The following is a 15,688-nucleotide window of genomic DNA, read 5'->3' on the forward strand; positions in this document are numbered from 1 at the left end:
TGAGGTTCAACAAGGACAAGTGCAGAGTCCTGCACTTAGGATGGAAGAATCCCATGCACTGCTACAGGCTGGGGACCGACTGGCTAAACAGCAGTTCAGGAGGGGAGGGATAGCTTAGTGGTTTGAGCATTGGCCTGCTAAACCCAGGGTTGTGAGTTCAATTCTTGAGGGGATCTGGGGCAAAAATCTGCCTGGGGATTGGTCCTGCTTTGAGCAGGGGGTTAGACTAGATACCTCCTGAGGTCCCTTCCAACCCTGATATTCCATGATGGATAGGAGGATAGCGTGGATAGAAGGAGTCAGCTAGGGCCCTGTGGCTCCCAGCCCAGTCCTCCTCCTTTCCCTAGGCCATATAGCTTTAAACCTGCACAGGGACCGGAGGGAGATGGGTCCGAGGGCCCCCTGGAACAATGCACATGGCTCCATGCTGCCTCCTGCAGGGGGAGGTGCTCTGGGGCCCTGGCATATCCCAGGGGGCTTCAGTGCTGATGTTTGACAGTTGCTGCCATTTCATTTTTCAGGTGCTGGGACTAAACGCCAGGCAGATGGTAAGGAGCAGCGAGTGTGATCCTCCCGGGGGCCCATGCAGCTCGGGCTGGGGCATCTGCCAGAATTGTGGGAAGGCTGGGGCTGGGCCAGGCTGTGGGCTGCAGGAAGCCAGGCTCAGTTTCAGCCCCAGCCCCAGCCCCGGGGATGCTGGGGCACGGGACTAGTTTATGCTGCTGTTCCATGAATCTGGTTCTCTCCTGTGGGGTGGGGGTATTCCTAAGCTTCTGGGCCCATCCCCATAAGGGTGCCATATGACTTTGGGCCCTTCCTGTGAGGGGAGCGGTGTGGCGGCCAGGGGCCTCTCCGGGGTGGGGTGGTGGGGTGGCCAGAGTGGGAGCCTGTGCTCACCCCAAAGGGCTGGGGAGGCTGCATCCAACTCTCATTCCCACTCTCCTCTCTGCGGGCATGTAGGACACAGCCCTTACTCTGCGCTTCATTGAGAGCATCTCCGCAGTCAGCCTGGCCGTCCAGAGGAGCGGGGAATCCCAGCCGCACGAGTTTCCCCACAAACAGGTGCTGCTCAGCCAGCTGCTGGTGAGTGGGGGGATCCCCAGGCCTGGGGGAGCGGCCTCATGGCCTCAGGGTTGCCCTGAGCTGGGGTCGCATTGCCCTGGCTCCAGCAGGCTGGGGCACTGGGATAGAACTGGATAACTGTGTCCTTGGGAGTCACTGGGGAGTGGGCTGCTCTCTGGAGGGCATCCCCGTGCTCTCCAAACCTGCCCTGAGGCTGCTGGCAGGACACAGGGGCTGTCTTGGGGTCAGGGGACCCAGGCCCATGGGCACTGGGAGGTTCCATCAGCTTCCCCACCCCCGGTATTTCTGGGCGTTATGTCAGTCCCCCGGAGGTGGGTGGGAGGTCCCATTGTTGCCCCCAGGGATACCATGGCCTCCCCCCATGTTCTTGGTCTCTCTGTGTGTACTTCAGGAGATCATTAAGGCCGAGCCACGGAGCTCCCTGCTCTCCCCAGTTCGCCAGGAGGCAATGGTGGCCATCGGGCACCTGAGGTGGGTATAGCGCTGCCCCTGGCCCCCTCCGTGCCAGCTGGCACTTTGGCCATCCTTACGCACAGAAACCAGCGTGGGCAAGCCCTGACGTGGGCTGTGCAGGGCAGGAGTGTGACCCCCATGGTGGCACTAGTGTGGGGAGAGCTGCCCAGCCTTCCTAGAGCCAGGGGTCAGTTCCCAGGGTGTCATGGCCCCCAGAGCTCAGCCCTGGTGGTGCTTCGAGCTCACTGGGACTCAGACCACTGCAGATTGTTCCTGATCTCCGCAGGAGAGCCCTGCTGGGCACAGAGCCCCTGCGGCTGGCAGAGCAAGCCCTGCACAACCCAGAGAGCAAGGGGAGAGCCCTGGGGAGAGGGGGCAGGGATGGGGGCCCCGGGAGAGCCCCAGGAGGAGGAGGAAGGCAGGGAAGGAAGCAGGGGGTAGGGGTGTTGGCCTGGAGAGGTCTGTGTGTCTCTCCATGCCCACCGGCGGGGGAACGCCCAGCCTCTAACGCCTCCCACCATGCTCTCTCCTGCCAGTAAAGTGAAGCAGCCACTGAGCTGCGAGAAGAATCAGGAGTTGATGGAGCAGTGTCTTGATAGTGTCTTCTCCCTGCCTCCCCAGGAGTTCACTGAGGATGTGGGGCCCAGCCAGGTATGTGACAGCCCATCCTCCCTGCCGCTGACCGGGTACCCCACAGGGTCATGGTGCCTAGGCATCACTCCCTGCAGGGCTGGGCCTAGGTACCGGCCCCCTCTGCCTCTTGCCAGCCCCATCAGGGCCTCACTCCTCCCTCTGCATTGCAGACTCTTTATGCCAGCACCATGGCCACCCTGGAGGGGCTGATGCAGATATTGCTGGAGGAGGAGGAGACGCCAGAGCGACTCCAGAGAACCTTCCGGGTGAGTGGGAGCTGGGCAGGGAGGTCTCCTGTCCATCTGTCCAGACTCCTCAACGGCCCCTGTCACCTCAGGGACAAGACCCACCTCCCAGCCTCCTGTCCACCCCAGGGTCAGAGCCTGCCTGGGTATGAGCCCTGTGATGTGGGGAGCAGGGGTGAGGAGTGGGGTTGTGGGTCTGTGGAGATGCACTAGGGGAGAGCGAAGTCCCAGACTCCAGGAAAGTGTGTGTGGGGGGGTCCAGTCCAGTGTTTCAGGGCTCAGGCATCCCCCGGAAGGAGGAGGGGTGATTTCCCGTCAGGAGGCCTGTCAGAGTCCCTGCAACCAGGAGTCACTCCAGGGATGGGTCTGGCCTGAGGGCCTTGGCCCAACATTGCTGGGCCACGTGTACCCTGGGGCCTGGGAGGGTCAGGCTCAGCCTTTGCCCAACGTGGGGCTCATTTCAGACAGAAGCTAGAGGGGGGAAGGGCCCCACAGAAAAACCTCCTTGTCTGAGCAGAAACACTCCCTGGAGCGCTGCCCCACGGAGGGAAGGGGGGGTTGGACTGCCCCCACTTCCCTGGTCTCCGTACCGTGAGGGGAGAGGAGCCACAGGCAGTTCACCCAGCCCCTCCCTCTTCAGGGGGCTGGGAGCGAGCACGGCTCTGGGCATGGCCCAGGAGGTACCATGCGGAGGCCTCTCCGGGTTCCATTCCCCCCCCCCCACTGAACCCCTCCTCCCCCCAGGTGCAGTTGGTGGGGGGCTTGCTCATTGCCCTGCTCTGCCCACAGCTCCTGCAGAGATGGCTGGTGTCAGAGCAGGTGTGGGAGCGTGCCCGCGCCATGCGGGTCAGCACCCACCTGCTGAAGGCATATCTCCAGACGGTCACCATCACCGTGAGTACTGCCCCCCCTGCCTGGCCCAGGGCCCGCCTGCAGCAGGCTCAGGCACTCTGGCTTGCCCCAGGGCGTCCCCACAAGTCCCATATGGGGAAGGGCAGAGCGGGATCCCTGGGCCCCAGCAGCCCCGGCACAGCAGAGAGTGGCCCGGGGGCAGCCCCTCAGTACCTCCCTGGCTGTGGGCACACTCAGTCCCTGCGGGGAAAGGGCTGGTCCTGGGAGCAGGCAGCTGTTGGCAGAGTGAGGTCGCTGCCTGGTATGAACCAGATCCTGGGCCAAGGCGAGGCAAGGGGCTGGTTGCACCCAGGCCAAGCCCATTTGTTGTTCTCTTTCTTTTCCCAATCAGACACAGATCCCTCCTGGCCAGTTCAGCACTCTGGCTGGGACGCTGGGCCCCTACACCTGTGACTCACTGGGCAGCATCCGCCAGGGCGCAGGGGACGCCATTGGGTGCCTACTAGACATACAAGGTGCGGAGGCCTCAGGGGCAGTGGGTGCCCTGGGGCGAATACGGGGCCTGGTCAGAACACAATGCAGCCGGTATCCTGGGGCGAATAGAGGGCATGGCCCAGGGGTGGTGTGAGGCATGGCCCAGGGGTGCCATGGGGCAAATAGAGGACATGACCCAGGGGTGGCATGGCGTGAATAGAGGGCATGACCCAGAGGTGGCATGGGCCCTGGCCCAGGGGTGTCCTGGGGTGACTAGAGGGCATGACCCGGAGGTGGCATAGGGCCTGGCCCAGGGGTGTCCTGGGGTGACTAGAGGGCATGGCCCAGGGGTGGTGTGGGGCCTGGCCCAGGGTGTCCTGGGGTGACTAGAGGGCATGGCCCAGGGGTGGTGTGGGGCCTGGCCCAGGAGTGTCCTGGGGTGAATAGAGGGCATGGCCCAGGGGTGGCATGGGGCCTGGCCCAGGGGTGCTGTGGGGCGAATAGAGGGCATGGCCCAGGGTGTCCTGGGGTGACTAGAGGGCCCAGTCAAGGTACGGCATTGCAGATGCTTTGAGGTGAATAGAGGGCCAGTAAGCATGTGCCGGGCCCTCAGTCTCAGCAGCTCCGAGTGCACTAGTAATGGCACCCAAAGGGCAGCAGCTCAGGCCCACAGGCCAGGCTAAGCATCTTCCCCTGGCTGATCCCTGCAGTTGCCCAGCAGCCCTGGACCCTGAGGGGCCGAGACAAGGCGTGGGCACTGAGGCGCGTGTGTCAGGAGCTGCAGAGTGCAGATCCCGAGGAGGTGTGGGACGCGTCTATCAAACTGGCCAAAGTAAGGACTCCAAGAGCTGGGACAGGCAGCTACCGGGCTGGGCCACCTGGGGAGGGGGCTACTGGGCTGAACTGCTTGGGGGAGGCCTCGGGCTGGGGCAATGAGCTGGCAACTGGGAGGCTCCTTGTCAGTAATCAGGAGGGGGTTCATAGGGCCACAGGGGTCTGCTGGGTGACAGTGTGGATCTCCCATGGGCAACAGCAAGGGGCAGAACCAGGAACTCCAGTACTGGATGCGGGATGCCCCAGCACTGCGCAGACTTCCCACGCCCCTCCCAGCGGGCTCTGGCTGGATCTCTGGGGCAGGGATTCTCCCCAGAGGGGCCAGGAGCCTGCAGGGGAGCACAACCAGGGCCAGCCCTGCTCCCTGCGCATGGCCAAACTCTCCCTGGGGCCCTGCCTGGTTGAGGAGTTGGGCTGACCCCAGGCCGTGGTTGTGCCCTTCTCTGCAGCTTGTCAGCAGGGCCCTGCCCAAGGCGGAGATCCTGCCCTTCACCCAGACCCTGCTGGAGAGCCTGGGGGCCGTGAGCCAGGCCTGTGACCAGGCCAGTGTCCTGTGGTTTCACACGCTCCTGACAGACCGCGCCACTGACCTGACGGACACAGTAAAGCTGGGCTGGCCGTGGGTGTTTGGGGCTGGGTTTGTGGGCAGCGGGACTCCCTGAGACTGTCTGCCAGGGGCTCTGATTGAGAGCTGCAGGGAGGCAGCAGCCCCTTCCCCCAGGCACGGGGGTGGTGGTGAGGGGGGCTGGGTGAGTGGAGGGAGATATGTGATGGGGAGGGGTCGGCTGGGGGGCTGGGTGAGTGGAGGATGATATGTGATGGGGAGGGGCCGGCTGGGGGGCCGGGTGAGTGGAGGGAGATATGTGATGGGGAGGGGCCGGCTGGGGGGCTGGGTGAGTGGAGGGAGATATGTGGTGGGCAGGGGCTGGCTGGGGGGCTGGGTGAGTGGAGGATGATATGTGATGGGCAGGGGCCGGCTGGGGGGGCTGGGTGAGTGGAGGGAGATATGTGGTGGGGAGGGGCCGGCTGGGGGGCTGGGTGAGTGGAGGGAGATATGTGATGGGAAGGGGCCGGGTGAGTGGAGGGAGATATGTGGTGGGCAGGGGCCGGCTGGGGGGCTGGGTGAGTGGAGGGAGATATGTGGTGGGCAGGGGCTGGCTGGGGGGCTGGGTGAGTGGAGGATGATATGTGATGGGCAGGGGCCGGCTGGGGGGCTGGGTGAGTGGAGGGAGATATGTGGTGGGGAGGGGCCGGCTGGGGGGCTGGGTGAGTGGAGGGAGATATGTGATGGGAAGGGGCCGGGTGAGTGGAGGGAGATATGTGGTGGGCAGGGGCCGGCTGGGGGGCCGGGTGAGTGGAGGGAGATATGTGATGGGCAGGGGCCGGCTTGGGGGCTGGGTGAGTGGAGGGAGATATGTGATGGGGAGGGGTCGGCTGCGGGGCCGGGTGAGTGGAGGGAGATATGTCATGGGAAGGGGCCGGGTGAGTGGAGGGAAATATGTGGCGGGGAGGGGCCGGCTGGGGGGCCGGGTGAGTGGAGGGAGATATGTGGTGGGCAGGGGCCGGCTGGGGGGCTGGTGGAGGATGATATGTGGCGGGGAGGCTCCTCCCCTGCTGGCAATCCTGAGGAGTGGGTCAGGGTAACCTCTCTGTCGCGGCCAGGTCCAGGCCATCCTGAGCATCACCAGCACCTACCTGCGCTGCCTGGAGGACCCTGAGCCGAGAGGGCTCCTGGCCCAGGCAGTCTCCCTGCTGGCTCAGCACCACCAGGAGGCTGTGGTCACCTACCTCCTCCAGCGCCCCCTGCCGTTGGATAAGTGAGTGCAGCGCCGGGCCCAGCACAGGTCTCCTAGCGGTGGGGTGAGCCACATGTACTTGGGAGCAACCCAGGAGGTGCCCTTTGCCCCACATCCTGGTCCAAGGGCTGATGTGGTTCCACAGCTTGGGCAGGACTCCTCGGCTCTTTCCTAGCAAGGTTTACCACACGCACCCCCTGATCTCTGGGGCAAGGGCAGGGGGAACAGGTGCAGGCTGATCCTAAACTCAAGCCAGGTGCGTGCCCAGATTTGGCCCAACACTTCTGGGGTCCTGCTGAGTCAGCCTTACTTCCTGCTCCACACGCACAGCCCCCTGCCCTCCAAGTTCAGACCCCCAAGCTCCCCCACCCATCGGGGGTGCGGGGCTGCCTGGGGAGTCCCCATCCTTTGTCTGGAAGCCCAGCCTGCAGAAGGAGAGGTCTGACCCGCTCTGGCCTGGGACTCAGGAGAAGTCCTTTTGCAGCTGAGAATCCCCAGGGCCAGGCCCTGGCTGCCGAGGGAGCATTAGAGGGGCAGTAAGGCCAGAGACTGGTCTCTAACCTCCTCTTTGAGCTGCCCACACCTTTCACCCCAGGGCCTTAGGGTGGGCGCTGCCCACGAAAAGGGCCCCAGCCACAGCGAGGTGGCGGCTGGGCCAGGAGCAGGGGCTCCCACTGATGGGTGTCTCTGGGTCTGCTATGCTTTAGGGACAGCAAGGAGCTCTGGGCAGCTCTGGCTGCCGAGGATTTCTTCCAGGACATCCTAAAGGATTTGCTAGACCGGATCCCCAGCGGGCCAGCAGCAGAGCAAGGGGCTGAGACCCAGGAGGTAGCAGTTGCCAATCCCCTCTCGGTGAGTGCAGGGGGGCTGTGGGTGTGGCAGCTACGGGGAGGGGACAACCAGTCCCCCACCCTCCACCAGCATGGGGCTGTGGGACAACTACCTGAAGGGGGGTTCCAGAGAGGATGGAGCTCGGCTCAAGGAGCAATGGTCTCAAGTTGCAGTTGGGGAGGTTTAGGTTGGATATTAGGAAACACTATTTCACTAGGAGGGTGGTGAAGCACTGGAATGGGTTCTCTAGGGAGGTGGTGGAATCTGCTTCCTTAGAGGTTTTTAAGGCCCGGCTTGACAAAGCCCTGGCTGGGATGATTTAGTTGGGGATTGGTCCTGCTTTGAGCAGGGGGTTGGACTAGATACCTCCTGAGGTCCCTTCCAACCCTGAGATTCTATGATTCTATGACACAGTTCATGGGCTGCTGGATCCCATTGCTGGCTGGGCTGGGAGCTGCTAGGTCCTTCCAGGGCAGATTTCATGGAAGGAAGAGGGCCCTGGACTGGCATAAGGCACAGACCCCTTTGGGGCAGGCTCTGCCCCCTCCACTCTCCGCAGACCCTTCTGGGGCAGAGAAGGGCCCATGGGCCATGTCAGCCAGGGGTGCGGCGCTGGGGGGGGGCGTAGCTCCTGTTAACGCCATGTGGGCCCATCCCACAGGTGGTCTGTGCCATCGGTGAGGTGGTGATGGGGACAGCGGTCGGGGATGCGCTGGGCTCGCTGCTCCCTGAGCTCTGCTATGCCCTCCTGTACCAGCTCAGCTGCACCCCGGACAGCGACACGCCATTGCCCTCCAGGGCTGGGAGACCCCTGGCCAGCCCAAAGGGAGCTGCACCGCCACCCTCCACCCCCCGCAGGTAACGTCTGGGGCAAGGGCACCCCAGCCCCTCAGGTAGAGTCTGGGGAAAGGGCACCCTGCTCCCACATTCCACCGGTAGCGTCTGGGGCAACCGACCCCAGCCCCTCACCCCTCACCAGCAATGCCCAAGGACAAGGCCACCCCCACCCCAGCCCCCCACCCGTCATAGGTAATGCCCGAGAACAAGGACACCCCTTCCCATTCCCCCCTCAGAGGAAACACCCAGGGGGAAGGACACCCCCCAGGTCCCCATCCATCCCATCCTGCAGTCAGTGCCCAGGAAGGATCTGGTGCTGCCAGCCCCACAGTCTGCCACTGACAGGATCCCTTTGGCCTCTGCCCTCCCCCATCTCTGCTCTGCTCCCCCTCCCCCGCTTCAGCTGTGCCCCTTAGCCTGGGCAGTGGGGCTGGGCCCTGGGATTCAGGCAGCTGGGTTCTGATCTCAGTCCTGCCTCATTCTCTAGGCATCCCTGGCCAAGTCCCAGCCCCTCTCTGGGCCTCAGTTTCCCCCTCTGTCCATGGGGGTTAGTGACACATGGGGGGCACAGGGCTGCGGAGGGCCAGGCATTAGCTGGATCCCGCAGCCCCGTTCACCAGAGCAGGCCTGCTGTCTCCCCAGCCTGACAGTGGCGGCACTCAGAGCCGTGCTCGCCAAGGGCCTGCAGGACGTGGCCAGGACCCTGGACAAGGAGCGAGGCTGGCACCTCCTGGAGGATCCCCGCAGCTTCCCCGAGGGTGTCTCCCTACTGGCGAGGTGAGGAGTCGGGGGCGATGTGGGGCAGAGGTACAGCCTGGAGTGGGTGACTGTCACAGATCCACAGGGCAGGCTGAGCCTCCAGCCCTTCCGCTGTCTCTGCAGAGTCCCCAGCGGTGCGCTAGACCCTGGGCCTCCACTTTCTGAGCTCAGGCCCCTGTGAAGTGAGGCAGCGACGCAGGCCAGTGACTAGTGGCTGGGGATACAGGACTGCATGGCAAAGCAGAGCTCCTCCAGGGGTTTGTGCTGGCCAGCACCTCCCTCTCTGCTGCCAAGACTCCTGGACTCCGTCTGTCCCTGCCTGGCTAGTAGAGCTCGCAGACCCCAGTCTGTCGCGTGGCAGCCCCCCATCTCCCAGCACCGTCCCCCTGTGATCACTGCTCCCTTTGGCTGCCAGGCCTCCACTGCATCTCCCAGGCAGTGTCTTTCTGACGGGGACTTTTCCTGCGAGTTCATTCCTACCAGCCCGGACAGGCTGCAGTCTACGGGCTGTTTACCCAACTCTTGCTGCTCTCCAGTCCAGAGGGGAAGGGAACCCCTTCACACCAGTGGGTAGCAAGCCAGAGTGAGAGGGGAAACTGAGTCACGCATCCTTTGCAGAAAAATATTCCAAACCTTTCTGCCTCCTCTACAGGGCCTCTGGGGCCCTTGGGCGGAGGAGCTGGTTTGGGCCCACTCACCCCCCCGGGGGTGCTCAGAGCCTCTTGCTTAGCTGTGCCAGCCCAGACACTGCCCAGACTCATCCCCACTGCTCTGCACACTGTCCTTGCCTCCCCAGGGCTCTGGGGCAGGTGGGCGACGCACCGCTGGATAGGATCCTGCAGCTCCTGTCCCCATCCCTGAGCTCCCCATGTGAGGACTGGAGAGTCACCGGCACGGCCTTCTACGCCGAGGTGAGCCGGGCCCCAGACAGGCGCTCCCCAGGGCACTACCTGGGCAGGTGATGGAGTGGGCACGGGGGGACAGGGGGCAGCTGGGCAGGCAGTGGGACGGGCCCAGGGGCTCTGTTCTCCCCTCCATTTTACATAGAACCCCCTGAGAGCCATCACCCCCAGCAGTTCTGCTGCACCCCTCGTTTTCCTGGCCAACAGTGGCGCACTGAGGGCACGTTCTGCCCTCCTCTCAGGGGAGCAGGGCCCTGCTGCCCTTCACATAGGGGACAGAATTTGGGGAGGCTGGGCAGAAGCTGAGCAACCCCGCTCTAGGCCCCGCCCCCTTGCACCCCAGGGTCCTTTGCTGCACCTTTGCTTCTTTCCGGCTGGAAGTAGCCCCTGTTCATTGTGCTGGGAATCAGAACTGACACCAGGGCAGGCCCTGCTCTCCCTTCCCTGCTCCACCCCGCTTGACACCCCTTGGGGAGATCAGAGTCCAGCCCCAATTAGCTCGCCCTCCAGTCCAGGCTGCCCGGCTCGCCCTCCTCCTCACTGGGCGGATGAGCAGCCAGACAGCACCCTGAGGTCACAGGCCAGCACTGGCCATGGGCCCAAACAGACTGTGGGAAAGGAGGATCCCAGCCCTGGGACTGGCCCATTCAGTGCACTCCGCCCCTCCCAGCAGGCCAGGCCAGGCCTTGGCAGAGCCCGGGCAGCAGCAGAGGCAGGGTCTGGCCCTGTCCAGCAGGCTCTGGAGAAACTCCCAGCAGAGCCAGCCCAGCCATGCCCATCTCCTCTCCAGCCAGGCTGGGACAGACTGGAGGGCTGGGTCCTGTGCCCACTCTGCCACTGGCCCCTCAGTGAGTCACTTCCCCGCTCGCTGCCTCAGTTTCCCCAGCCGCTAAGGGGACAGCGAGACCCAAGCACCCCCTGCGTGCAGTGCGCTGAGCCCAGGGGAGTCACCCCACCCCATGAGAGCATTGAGAAGCCCTGCGGTGCCTGGCAGAGCTGAACCCCCAGCCCGGAGCCTGAGGGAGCTGGGGCTGGGCTCTGCCCCCGAACTGCCCGACGAGTGACTCCGGCCCCGGCTGTGACCTGCTCCCTTGTCCCTCAGCTCCTGGGTCACCCCGGGCTGCAGCAGAGGAAGCTGCTGAGACCCGTCCTGGAGCACCTGGTGGCAGGGGCCAGCGATGAGAGCGACAGCATCCGCTGGCTGGCGGCGCGCGGGCTGGGGAACATGGCCCAGGGGCTGCCGCACAAGGTGGGCAGAGGGCAGTGGGGCTGGGCTGGGGCAAGGGGGGCAGCGCGGCCGGGGGAGGGAGCGAGTCCAGGGGCTGCACTTTTGGTTTACAGCAACCCCCCTCGCCTGGGCTCTAGCACTCGAGGCAGTCAGGTCTGGGGGGTCCCCAGTGTGGCTGGTGCCACCTCCCCTGCACCTGGGGCAGAGACGGAAGCAGGACCCCCAGCCGGCCCCTCTTCGTTACATATCACCCTCCCCACACCCAGCCCCTCCCGACTGCACCCCCCAACTCACCCAGCCCCCCCAGCCGGCCCCTCCCCATCACATATCACCCTCCATTCACCCAGCCCCCCCAGCCGGCCCCTCCCAACTGCACCCCCCCAACTGACCCATTCCCCCCAGCCAGCCCCTCCCCATCACATATCACCCTCCACTCACCCAGCCCCCCAGTCTACCCCTCCTGACTGCACCCCCAACTCACCCATCCCCCCCCAGCCAGCCCCTCCCCATCATATATCACCCTCCACTCACCCGGCCCCCCCAGCCGACCCCACCCCATCACATATCACCCTCCCCACACCCAGCCCCTCCCAACTGCACCCCCCAACTCACCCAGCCCCCCCAGCCGGCCCCTCCCCATCACATATCACTCTTCACTCAGCCAGCCCCCCAGCCGACCCCTCCCAACTGCACCCCCCCAACTGACCCATTCCCCCCAGCCAGCCCCTCCCCATCACATATCACCCTCCACTCACCCAGCCCCCCAGCCTACCCCTCCTGACTGCACCCCCAACTCACCCAGCCCCCCCCAGCCGGCCCCTCCCCATCACATATCATCCTTCACTCACCTGGCCCCCCAGCCGAGCCCTCCCCATCACATATCACCCCCAACTCACCCAGCCCCCCCAGTCGACCCCTCCCCATCACATATCACCCTCCACTCACCCGGCCCCCCAGCCAACCCCTCCCAACTGCACCCCCCCAACTCACCCATCCCCCCCAGCCAGCCCCTCCCCATCACATATCACCCTCCACTCACCCGGCCCCCCAGTCTACCCCTCCTGACTGCACCCCCAACTCACCCAGCCCCCCCTCCCCATCACATATCACCCTTCACTCAGCCGGCCCCCCAGCCGAGCCCTCCCCATCACATATCACCCCCAACTCACCCAGCCCCCCCAGTCGACCCCTCCCCATCACATATCACCCTTCATTCACCCGGACCCCCAGTCGACCCCTCCCGACTTCACCCCCAACTCATCCGGCCCCCCCAGCTGACCCCTCCCCATCACATATCACCTCCACTCACCCGGCCCCCCAGCTGACCTCTCCTGACTGCACCCCCCAACTCACCCAGCCCCTCCAGCCAGCCCCTCCCCTCCCCTCTCCACCGCACAGCCCCCACTCACCCGGTCCCCCAGCTGACCCCTCCTGACTGCACCCCCCAACTCACCCAACCCCTCCAGCCGGCCCCTCCCCTCCCCACCGCACAGCCCCCCCACTCACCTGGCCCTCCAGCTGCCCCCTTCCCATCACATTCTGCCCCCCACTCACCCAGCCCCGGGGGGCACTGGCGTGTGTCTGATAGTTGGGTCCCATTCAGGTGAAGACGCACAGGCAGCTCCTGCTGGACACCCTGCGCCGCCCCCTGGCTGAGCCCAGCAGCCCCCAGGTCGTGGGCGAGAGCATGCGGGCCCTGACCAAGGCGCTGGGGCAGTTGAGCGAGAGTGACGTGGGCCGCCTCTCCCAGCCCGTGGCCGCGCAGGCCCGGGCTCACTTCCCACACGTGAGTCACCCCAGGGCACGGACAGAGCTCTCCCCCTGCACCCCCAGAGCAGGGGCTCGGAACCGTCCCCATTGCCCAGTTCCCCCGGCCAGCTCCAGCTCTCCAGGCACAGGACCTGGGAGCAGTGGCGCTCGCTGCCCCTCCCCTGGGGCTGCTATTGCCCAGCCGCTCTCGGGCGTGCCACTGAGCCTGCCCTCTGCTCCCTGCGGCAGGAGGACAGCGCCGTGCGCGCGGCAGCATTTGGCCTCTTCGGGGCCCTGGCCAGCTCGGCCCAGCAGAAGCACCGGCAGCTCTTCGCAGGGGAAGTGAGGAGCAGCTGGGCCGCTCTGATGCTCCATCAGCGGGACCCGAGCCCCGAGGCAGCCACGGTGAGATGCAGGGAGAGCCCCCGCCGGGCCTGATCCTGAGACGCGCCCAGACAGGGACAGAGCCCCCCGCCGGGCCTGATCCTGAGACGCCGGCGCAGAGTCACTGACAGGGACACAACCCCCCCCGCCGGGCCTGATCCTGAGACGCGGGCGCAGACAGGGAGAAGGCCCCATCTCAACCTGCTCGCACTGTTTTGCCAAGGAGGGAGGCTGAAAAGTGATGGGCGATCCTGGGCCAAGTGCTCCCCTCAGAGGAACCCCTGTGATCTGGAGGTCATTGGGAGCAGAACTGAGGGTGCATTGAGGGGGGCTGGATGGGGCTTTGGGGGCACCTGGGTGTATCCCATTGGAGGGGGGTCACAAGTCTGTCCGTGGTGGGGCACTCCCTTTAGGCTACATGGGGGTGCACACGTAGGAGTCCAGTTACTCCACCCATGATGTGCCAGTGTGGGGGCTGGGCCTCTCCAGCCCAGGGCAGCTCCTTAGCCCTGTCCATGCTAGGGTGGGGTGAGTGACCCCCTCCCAAGGGGGTTGTGCAGGGGTCACTGTGTAGTGGATCCCCGTCCCAGCAGGGTCCCCACACCCACTGTCTGGAATCGGCTGGGCAGTGGAGAGCTCTGTCCCTGTGGATGGGGCCCTGACTCATCCCCTCTCTGTTTCCAGGCCTGCTACACTGCCTTCCAGGCGTGCGCCCCGTTCCTAGGCCTCACGGGGCTCGAGGGAGCCTTTGACAGCGGGCTCCTGACAGGCGCCTCCGGGGAGAGGCACAGACACTTGATGGGACACGTCTGCAAACAGCTGGTGAGAGCTGCTGAGGCTGGGCCATTCTCTGTGACTGCTTTAGACCCCAGAGCGGGGTAGCCCATGGGGGCCCAGGCTGACCCCTTCCTCCCTCCTGCTCATGCCCTTGCTAAGGGCCCCAGGAGCAGCTCCAAGAGGCAGGCTCTGGGCACATCCCTGTGTCATGGGAGCTCAGGGCTCTACCGCTCTGTCATTTAGGATTTAGCCTCCCCAGCCCCGGGCGGGGTTTGGTCTGATTTCTCCAGCCCCCGCCTCTCCCCCTCATTCCCAGGATCAGGCTGTGGTGAGCGGGTGGTGACGTCTCTAGGTCAGGAGGAACTCATGCCATCTCTGTCGCTGGTCCCTCCTAGGCCCAGAAGGACCCTGCGCTGCTGGAGAGTCTCGTCACTGAGACCAGCCTGCACCTCCACAGCCGCTGGGAGGGGATCAGACTGGCAGCAGCCAAGCTGGCAGGTGAGACGGTGCCCAGTGATCAGCACCCCGATGGTGACAGGGAACAGGGTGGAGTGACCCTGCCCTCGTGGCCAGGTTGCAGCTCCGGAGCCAGCCCCACAAGGGTGGTGGTGTGACTCCAGGGAAAGCCGGGAGATGGGCCCAAGACAGAGCCATTCATCTGACCCCTTTTGAATGCCGTAGGAGGGTCTGATTTGAACCCCTGGCTCTGAATCGGCCCCTGTGGCTTGGGCCCAGGCTGTCTCCAGCCCCAGGAGGTGCCATGTTATGGTTCTGGTCCAGACAGTCTCCTGAGAACAGCCATTCTCGTGAGCCCCTGGACCAAAGCCTAGGGCCTGGGTACAAGGTGTCAGGAACCCACCCTGCCTTGCAGTGCCCTGGGACAACATGCTCCTCTGTGTCTCCAGGGATCCTTGCAGAGAACATGGAGGCCCCGCATGTCCAGCAGCTGGATCTGGGCACGCTTCTGTGCTGTAAGTGCCCCAGGGCACCCCCAGCCAGCTAGGGGGGAGGGATAGCTCAGTGGTTTGAGCATTGGCCTGCTAACCCCAGGGTTGTGGGTTCAGTCCTTGAGGGGGCCACTTATAGGGATTTGGGGCAAAATCAGTACTTGGTCCTGCTAGTGAAGGCAGGGGGCTGGACTCGATGACCTTTCAAGGTCCCTTCCAGTTCTAGGAGATGGGATATCTCCATTAATTAAAGTTCCAGCCCAAGGAGCCACCCACCAGGGCCCATCCAGCTGGCACAGAGCAGAGGGGGCAAACGCCACGAGAACTGCTGATGCCGAGGGCCACTTGCAGCAGAGTGAAGGGGGAACAATGGCCTTGGGTCATGGGGCAGCTGGCAGGTGAGCGTGGCTGGAAGCACACGGGCTGGACAGTGGGGGCCAAACCCCCACTCCCAGTGGGACAGCGTGTCCAACCTCAGCAAGCGACACCAGTGAGCTGGCAGGCGCTGCCATTGCAGGACTGAGGGAAATGCACCTGGTGCTGTCAGTGCCGGGTCCGCGTGCTGGGGGCTCAGCCCAGGGTCAGTGTGGTCCTTGCCCCAGGGATCTGTGTTGCTGCATGGTGCAGGTATCTCATCCCAAAGGGGTTTCTCTTCCTCCCCCCAGCTCTCCGAGCGCTGCATGGTGACCCCAGCACTGCTGTCGAGATTGCTGCGGCAGAAGCCGTCAGCACCATCAGCCAGAAGCAGCGGGTCGCCCTGCAGGAGCCAGGTCCCAGCCACACGGCCCCCAGAAGCCAAGGGAGGCTGCTCTTTGTGGGGAAGCTCTTCAGGAGGAAGCGGAAGGGGAGACCCCCGGCAGGGCCCCTCGACACTGCAGAGTCAGAGAGCGTCTCCAGCAGCTGA

At 64.7% G+C, this 15,688-nt stretch overlaps 1 protein-coding gene across 1 annotated transcript in view; it reads left to right on the forward strand.

The window, feature by feature from the left end:
- Nucleotides 1-15,688, forward strand: part of LOC128825862 (maestro heat-like repeat-containing protein family member 2A) — a 46,674-nt gene extending 30,986 nt beyond the window's left edge. The window contains exons 22-42 of the mRNA XM_054008699.1: nucleotides 522-548; nucleotides 961-1,083; nucleotides 1,475-1,554; nucleotides 2,073-2,187; nucleotides 2,340-2,435; nucleotides 3,159-3,308; nucleotides 3,658-3,781; nucleotides 4,451-4,572; nucleotides 5,024-5,176; nucleotides 6,237-6,391; nucleotides 7,078-7,222; nucleotides 7,863-8,059; nucleotides 8,681-8,815; nucleotides 9,594-9,708; nucleotides 10,802-10,948; nucleotides 12,531-12,713; nucleotides 12,926-13,081; nucleotides 13,745-13,882; nucleotides 14,233-14,335; nucleotides 14,743-14,808; nucleotides 15,450-15,688. Of these exons, the coding sequence (XP_053864674.1) occupies nucleotides 522-548; nucleotides 961-1,083; nucleotides 1,475-1,554; nucleotides 2,073-2,187; nucleotides 2,340-2,435; nucleotides 3,159-3,308; nucleotides 3,658-3,781; nucleotides 4,451-4,572; nucleotides 5,024-5,176; nucleotides 6,237-6,391; nucleotides 7,078-7,222; nucleotides 7,863-8,059; nucleotides 8,681-8,815; nucleotides 9,594-9,708; nucleotides 10,802-10,948; nucleotides 12,531-12,713; nucleotides 12,926-13,081; nucleotides 13,745-13,882; nucleotides 14,233-14,335; nucleotides 14,743-14,808; nucleotides 15,450-15,688 (2,769 nt within the window). The remainder of the gene's footprint in view (nucleotides 1-521; nucleotides 549-960; nucleotides 1,084-1,474; nucleotides 1,555-2,072; nucleotides 2,188-2,339; nucleotides 2,436-3,158; nucleotides 3,309-3,657; nucleotides 3,782-4,450; nucleotides 4,573-5,023; nucleotides 5,177-6,236; nucleotides 6,392-7,077; nucleotides 7,223-7,862; nucleotides 8,060-8,680; nucleotides 8,816-9,593; nucleotides 9,709-10,801; nucleotides 10,949-12,530; nucleotides 12,714-12,925; nucleotides 13,082-13,744; nucleotides 13,883-14,232; nucleotides 14,336-14,742; nucleotides 14,809-15,449) is intronic.

The sequence above is a fragment of the Malaclemys terrapin genome, chromosome 18 (genome assembly GCF_027887155.1).
Source record: "Malaclemys terrapin pileata isolate rMalTer1 chromosome 18, rMalTer1.hap1, whole genome shotgun sequence".
Lineage (NCBI taxonomy): Eukaryota > Metazoa > Chordata > Testudines > Emydidae > Malaclemys > Malaclemys terrapin.